Source organism: Trachymyrmex septentrionalis, unplaced genomic scaffold (genome assembly GCF_001594115.1).
Source record: "Trachymyrmex septentrionalis isolate Tsep2-gDNA-1 unplaced genomic scaffold, Tsep1.0 scaffold13, whole genome shotgun sequence".
In the NCBI taxonomy this organism is placed as follows: Eukaryota; Metazoa; Arthropoda; class Insecta; order Hymenoptera; family Formicidae; genus Trachymyrmex; species Trachymyrmex septentrionalis.
Window position 1 is genome coordinate 5063174 of NW_017304438.1, and position 7940 is coordinate 5071113.

A 7940-nucleotide genomic window follows, 5' to 3' on the forward strand; every position below is an offset into this window, starting at 1 on the left:
CATTTTTTAATTAAAGGTAAATGTATGAAAATAAAATATAGTGTAGAATAACGCGTTACAATTCGCTGTGTCTTATTTTATTGCAACGATTTTAATTACAGGGTTCTAGAACATGTGGGGCTTGTCCTCCAGGATACCGTGGCGACGGCGTGAGCTGCATTTTTGTCGGCGGTTGTGCCATCAACAACGGTGGATGCCATCCATTAGCTACCTGTACTGAGAATCCATCGCTTACAAGTTCTTACGTGCTGTGCCGTTGCCCACCGGATTATGTCGGAAATGGAATGGGACCAAACGGTTGCCAATTAGCTGATGTATCACTTAATACAGCGTGTTCTAGCAACCCCTGCGTTCATGGTACATGCGTGCCAAACGGTGCAAATGGCTTCACTTGCAGATGCAACTCGGGATACTCAGGTATGTGTATTAGGAATGAAAGTGAGAGAGACAGGGGGAAATAGATTTGTGGGCTAAGTCATGTATAAATCGTGACGCTCTACTTCTCATACGTGACGAATAATAAGGTATAAAATAAATTTGTGCTTGAATGCACAATAATCGTAACATGAACTTTAAGTTAAAACTGAAGTTTAAATTTATAAAAAAGTATTCATTCCGAAATTTTTAATTTATTCTTCAACAAAAATTGAAAACAGTGAGAATTACACGTACTGAGAGAAAAAATGCTACAACTACTATAATTATAATTTATAATTATTTTCGGTGCTAATTATTTTTTTGTACAAACACATAAATGTAATTATTATTAACATTATAATAGTGATAACTATAAAAATGGAATTCTTACAAATATCAAACACTTCTGTTTTAGTGCATTTGATATATATTTGTATCACTGCGTTTTTTATTAATTTTTAGGACTTACATGTAATGTACCGATCGATCCATGCACGCCAAATCCTTGTCGAAATAGCGGAATTTGCACTGTTTTAAACGGACAAGTGACATGTCAGTGTTCAATTAGCTTCTCAGGAAGCAGGTGTGAAACGCCACGGCAAGCGTGTGGCGGTGTGTTACGGAATCCCATGGGAATACTTCAATTTCCCATGGGCGGTAGCACTTACCAGCATGGACTGAGTTGCGCCTGGGTATTAATAACGGAACCCTCGAAGGTTCTGAACGTCACCTTTACGTCTTTTAATCTCGAGCAGTCCACAGACTGTAAATTTGACTTTCTACAGGTGCGATTTGCATACTTAAGAAATGCGATTAAAAAATCATGTGCGATTCTTTCATTAAAAGTTTGTAAGAACTTTAAGTTTTGTAAATTCTTGTAAAATTTTTCTGCGTTTGTAGTATAATACTGGGATTTTTATAGTCTCTTAAAATGTATTTTTTAAATCCATATTAAGGAGTTGTAGTATATTTTTTACTGTTGTTTCTTATACTGTTTAAATTTCTATATTCTTAAATTTAAAAATAGAAAGAATTAAAATATGAAGAATAATAGAAATAAGAAAATTATTCTTTTTATAACAAGGATATACACTTTTAGATTCACGATGGCAGAAATGCTGGTAGTCAAATGATTAATAGATTCTGTGGTCACACGTTGCCTAATGAAAATGGGACAATCATCTCGTCCCACAACACTCTCTACTTGTGGTTCCATTCGGATAACAGTATATCTCACGACGGATTTACTTTCCGTTGGAAGAGCATTGAGCCTATTTGTGGAGGTGTTTTAGAAAATAATTACGGCACAATTACGTCTCCAGGTTCACCTGGAAGATATCCTCCAAACAGAGATTGTTTCTGGTCAATCATTGTTGCTGCCTCAAAAAGAATTCAATTTCATTTTGGTCAGCTGATGCTCGAGCAAAATTGTAACGACTATGTGGAAGTAAATACTTCATGAGTTAATTATGATTTATATAAATATTTTATGCTATTATTAAATTTTCTAAATCATAAAATAATTATTTATGCTTTAATATTCATTATCAATTTTGATTCTGGCGTTATGTAGATTACCGGTGCAGAAGAAGAACGTTTAGGACTTTTTTGCAATCACACTCGTCCATCGCCTCTGATTACACCGAGTTCTGAAGCCAATGTTCATTTCCATTCTGACGGTTCTAATCAAGATGCTGGCTTCCAAATTCATTATTCGATAATTGAAGGTATATCGCTGACAATGAGAGACAACTTGTTTATACAGTTTATAAGTGTATCAATTAACTACATTATTTATTTAAAACAATTGGTTTAGAAATTTTATAATTTTATATAAATTATTATATTAAATGTTATTATTGTATTAAATAGTTCAAATAATTTGCAATATTTAGGTATTCCTGGTTGTGGTGGAATTTTCACCAGTGCCACTGGACTAATCAATTCACCAGGGCACTCATCGTCGTATCAGCCAAATATGGAATGTGAATGGAAGATACAATTGCCAGCAGGCGAACGAATCCGAGCATCATGGCTGAGATTTGATCTCGAAACTTCTTCCAGTTGTCAATTTGACTTTGTCGAGGTGATCTTTCCAGCTTTTATTACTCTATGTTTCACAGAAAGAATGAAAATGTTAATCTTTCTATTATTTTAGATTTACGATGGACCTAACATGCTTTCTCAGTTACTCGGTAGATATTGCGGCTCGGACATGCCGCCAGCGATCAAGTCAAATTCAAACAGTTTAGTTGTAGTGTTCAAATCCGATTGGTCTTACGAAGGGGAAGGTTTCACACTATCGTACGAAACTTTATGCGGCGGCGAATTCCATGCAGATACCGGAATTATCAAATCGCCCTTCTATCCAAATGCTTATCATCATTCAAGAACGTGTATTTACGAAATCGTACAACCGTCTGACAAAGGAATCGTATTAACTGTAGAAGATATGGACATCGAAGGTAGAGATCAGAACTGTTATTACGATTACGTAGAAATTTTCGACGGTGATAATGAAAATGCAACGCAACTCGCCACATTATGCGGCGATGAGGAAAACATGCCCAATACTCCTTATTATTCTACGCACAATTTTATGTACATAAAGTTTACCACCGATAGCAACATCAATGGTCGAGGTTTCAAACTGAACTACACAACAATCAATCGTAGTAAGTAAGATCTCTTTGCTGCAGCAAATTATAAATGTAAGGTTTGATATACGTAAGTTTTGAACGTGATTGATTCATTTTACGTACAGAACAATTAAACTTTTGCGCAAAAATAGACAATAATAAATTAAACATTGACGTCATTGTTCTTATTAAGGATGTGGCGGATTGCTAAAAGAGCCAAACGGTGTGATTGAGCCTCCCCATGAAAACGGAAGTTACTTCGATAACGAGGAGTGTATCTGGACTATTCAAGCACCGCCAGGATATGTAATACAACTCACCTGGATGTCGTTCAATTTAGAATACCATATTGATTGTGTCAATGATTACGTCAGAATTTATGAAAACTATACCTCGCGTGACGAAAACATAATAGCCACGTATGGTTACTAATCTCTTTTAACGATTTATTATATACACAAAGGTGATATTAGAGTGCTGCAATCATTTGAATTATCAAAAACTATTAATTATACTATTTAATATCTATTCATTTTATACATATTATAATACGTAATGGAATTATTTCCATACACTTAATAATTTTACCACACACTAAATAGTTAATTTAATTTTTTTGTTTCAGCTTTTTTAATATATCATAATTATACGTTTCAGATATTGTGGTAGCACTAAACCACCCGAAATAACGTCCCAGGATCGTACACTTACTATACTTTTCTATACTGATATAAGTATTACAAACGAAGGATTTGTTGCTACATACATTTTTATGGATATATCGAAGATCTGCGGTGGTCATTATTCAAAGTCAAACGGCATTATTAGATCGCCAAATTATCCCAATAATTATCCGAAAAACAAGGATTGCATTTGGATTATTGAAGCGCAAAACCGACACAGAATTATTCTCACGATCAATCATTTTGAATTAGAAAGACAATCATCTATGTGCTCATTTGATTATTTAGAAATTAGGTAATAATCCTAAATTTCATTGTATTACTTATTCAAATTGCCATTTTATATTTCTCATATTTTAGGAATGGTGGATATGAATCAGCGCCTTTAATCGGCAAATTCTGTGGCACGAACATACCTACTGAAATATCGAGTCAAGCAAATCAAATGTATATTAGATTTGTTTCGGATTTCTCGAGATCAATGACAGGCTTTGAAATACAGTGGGATAGCACTACTCAAGGTATAAACATACAGAAAATTCTAATTACGTTCTCTATTTTTTCAATTCTTATATTTATATATTTGTCTTCAGGATGTGGTAGCTCAATAACCGCGGTAACTGGGGATATTATGTCTCCAAATTATCCTCAACCTTATGCAGTGAACGCGGATTGCTATTGGAAGATCACTGTGGCAGCAGGTAGTTTAGTGCAGATTGTAATAGTGGATCTCGATCTTGAATATCACGAGAAATGTCGATACGACTTTATCGAAATATATGAAGACATCAATCATCTCACAAATGGAAGACGTTATTGTGGCATCACGAATCCGAGGCTTATTCAATCCAAATCCAATCAAATGACCATTCGATTCCGTAGCGACTACAGTAATGCCGGCCGCGGTTTCCATCTGAAATACAAAACGGGTACGTATTATATATGTATTATTAAATTAAAATGTTAATTAAAACTTTAATATTTACTAGTATTATCTTTAAAAGTTATAAATTACAATTATTTTAAAAAATATGTTATGTAGGTCAGTAGAAATTTTTACTTTTTTACTTTTAAACATTTATAAACCTCTTTTTTATATATTATTAAATATTATTCTTATTGTATATTATTATTGTATATTATTATTGTTCTTTTTTTTTTTAATTGACTTTTGATCATATTTTCCAAGAATTTGGAAATTAATGTTTATTTTTTAATTTTAATTACTTATTGTAGAACTATTTTTTATTGTTGAATTATTATTTTTATGATACAGAATGCCATAACAAATTACGCGGCTACTACGGTGTGATAGAGTCACCGAATTTCCCCAATAAATATGAGCACTCGACAAACTGCAGTTGGATCATTGAGGCACCAATTGGTAACACGATTAATTTGACTTTCTCGCACTTTGATCTCGAGGGAAATATGGAACAATCAACGGAGTGCACATGGGATTATCTCCAAATCATGGAAGGCGACGATGACACTCCCAACAACATGCTGGGTCGATTCTGTGGGACTGTCGATCTCCCAATGAAAATTAATTCAATACAACGTCAAGTGTTCATAACGTTTATTACGGACTCCTTTGCTGCTTTCAATGGATTCAGACTTGAATGGAAAGTGCATGGTTGCGGCGGGCATTTGACTAAACCCTATGATAGTTTTACGTCGCCTGGATATCCGTCAGCTTATCCTATGAATGTTGATTGCGAATGGCTGATTGAAGTAGATTACATGCTCAGTATCGAGCTCACATTTTACGATGTAGGTATAATCTAAAAAAATATTTGCAAAGATTATACAAAAATTACAAAAGAAGTGCTAATATGAAGATGCTGTAATGTAAAAATGGAAACTTTTGTCTCTCAGGTTAATACTGAAAAACGTAAAGGCTGTTACTTTGATAAAGTCCAAATCTATGAGGGCGAAGATGCAGATGCGCCAAAACTGACTGAGCTTTGTTATTCGGAGAAGCCAGTAATATACACTAGTCATGGAAACAAAATGTTTGTCAAGTTTCATTCGGACTCATCGTACGCTAGTCGAGGATTTAATGCTAGTTATAGGACAGTTCCTATTATATGTGGTGGTAAATTTACAACAATCTCTGGCATCATTCATTCAGCTAATTATCCGCAGAATTATCCGCACATTGTGAATTGCGAATGGCTGTTAGAAGTCGACAACAATCATTTAGTAAATCTCACGTTTCTGGACTTTGATGTTGAGAATAGTAAAAATTGCAGTGACGATTTCGTTAAGGTACGCTATAATTTTTAAATTAAATCGCTTGTAAGAATATAATTTTAATTATTTTTTCAATTAATTCTACTAACAAATATTATACAGTCTTATCTCGTATTTTCGTAGATTTTTGATGGCTCAACGAAAAATGATCCATTATTGGGAACTCATTGTGGCAATCAGCTACCACCGGTCTACGTTTCGAGTAGTAATCAAATGTTAATAGTCATGCAGAGCGATAGCATAATTTCAGCCAAAGGTTTCAAAGCTCAATACAGTAAAGCCTGCGGTGCTCGTATAATTGTGAAAGATCACGGTTTCCTCACACCCGCGACGGGTAATAGCGACATACATGATGAGAACACTAATTGTACGTGGACATTGATAGCTGAAAATCCAGGTAATTAAAGTTTGTTTTAATTCATATTTTGCCTATACATGTTTACATTTGTTTTTACTTTTTTTTTTTAATAATTTTGCTTTATGTTCTGTACTTTATTGCAGGCGATCATGTAACTATTACTTTTACGCATATGGAGATGGATCCAACTGATGCTTTGACCCGATATGAATCACAATATCACGACTCAAGTCCTTGTTTTTGGCTCTCCCTCCAGGTATTTGAGGGTGAGAGCACAGATGGACCATCTCTAGGAAAATGGTGCAACAACGTCGCACCACCGCCGATTACGAGTACCGGAAATTCACTCACACTGCGTACCGTTTTTTACGAATTCATAGGTCACTTTGTCGCTATGTACTCCGTTCTGAATACAGGTACACCAGATTAAAATATATAAAAGTTTATATATTTTAAGCACGTTTATTAAAAAATGTCTTTAATTCTATTTGTATTTTTCAGCATGCGGAGGAAACTACACATCCCAACAAGGAATAATTACCTCGCCTAGTTATCCAAATAGTTATCCCCTAAACGCAGAATGCGTTTGGATTCTAAATACGTCCCCCGGTAATAGGATTACTCTCATGTTCTCCGAGTTCGATGTCGAGTCGAGCGAAAATTGCGATCTGGACTATGTCGAAGTACGGGAAGACAGTGGAATAGGAAAGCTCATTAGCGTTTCTTGCGGCAAAGATGCCGCAGAAATTACATCTTCCAGCAAACTATGGATCAAGTTTAAGAGCGATGATTCAGGCACTGCTAAGGGTTTCAAGGCTGAATACAATATCATCGGAGGGAACGAATTGGAAGGACCTACAGGACGCATTACCTCGCCGTTGTATCCACTACCGTATAGACAACCTGCTGCGTTCTCATGGCGTATCACTGTTGAAATGGATTGGCTTATACGTCTCGTATTCACAGATTTACACATAGAAAACCTTGGTCAACATTGTTTCTCGCATATTAACGTAAGTATCTTTATCAAAGACGTTACAAAATGTAAATAATCACAATTTAAAGATAATATAATATGATTAATGTATAAATATAGTTATTTGTAGTAAATATTGATACTTAATAGGTTTTTATAGTAGTATTTAGGTTTTTGCAATCAACGAAATATTTATGTGCCATTTTAATTATTAAGCAGTTTTATCCATTTTTAATTAGATATATGATGGATATGATAATGAAGCACCACTTCTATCTGAAATATGTGGCTACACTTTGCCAGAACCAATAGATTCATCCAGCAATGTGATTTATATCACGATGACATCAGAGTTTGTCAGACTGGGACATTGGTTTGATCTCACATGGCTTCAAATATTAAGAAATAGTTCCGAACAGACGACTAACAAGGAGATTAGATGTAAGATTCAATTTTTATATACTTAATATTTTGTTGTTATAAAAAATAAATATATTTAATGTAATTTTTTATGAGTAAATTAATATTAATTTCGAAAGCTAATTTGAACGCTATTATGTATCCATTTTGAATTAAATAACTTCTATAATATAAATGTGTAAGAATATATA

At 34.2% G+C, this 7940-nt stretch overlaps 1 protein-coding gene across 1 annotated transcript in view; it reads left to right on the forward strand.

The window, feature by feature from the left end:
- The window catches only part of LOC108756803 (cubilin), a 21104-nt gene that overhangs the window by 2882 nt on the left and 10282 nt on the right, over positions 1-7940 (forward strand). The window contains exons 9-24 of the mRNA XM_018500866.1: positions 102-417; positions 880-1202; positions 1517-1864; positions 1991-2144; positions 2313-2503; positions 2576-3092; positions 3250-3475; positions 3714-4034; positions 4100-4260; positions 4333-4668; positions 5016-5512; positions 5618-6010; positions 6119-6392; positions 6497-6769; positions 6855-7366; positions 7569-7770. Coding sequence (XP_018356368.1) covers positions 102-417; positions 880-1202; positions 1517-1864; positions 1991-2144; positions 2313-2503; positions 2576-3092; positions 3250-3475; positions 3714-4034; positions 4100-4260; positions 4333-4668; positions 5016-5512; positions 5618-6010; positions 6119-6392; positions 6497-6769; positions 6855-7366; positions 7569-7770 — 5044 coding nt within the window. The remainder of the gene's footprint in view (positions 1-101; positions 418-879; positions 1203-1516; positions 1865-1990; positions 2145-2312; positions 2504-2575; positions 3093-3249; positions 3476-3713; positions 4035-4099; positions 4261-4332; positions 4669-5015; positions 5513-5617; positions 6011-6118; positions 6393-6496; positions 6770-6854; positions 7367-7568; positions 7771-7940) is intronic.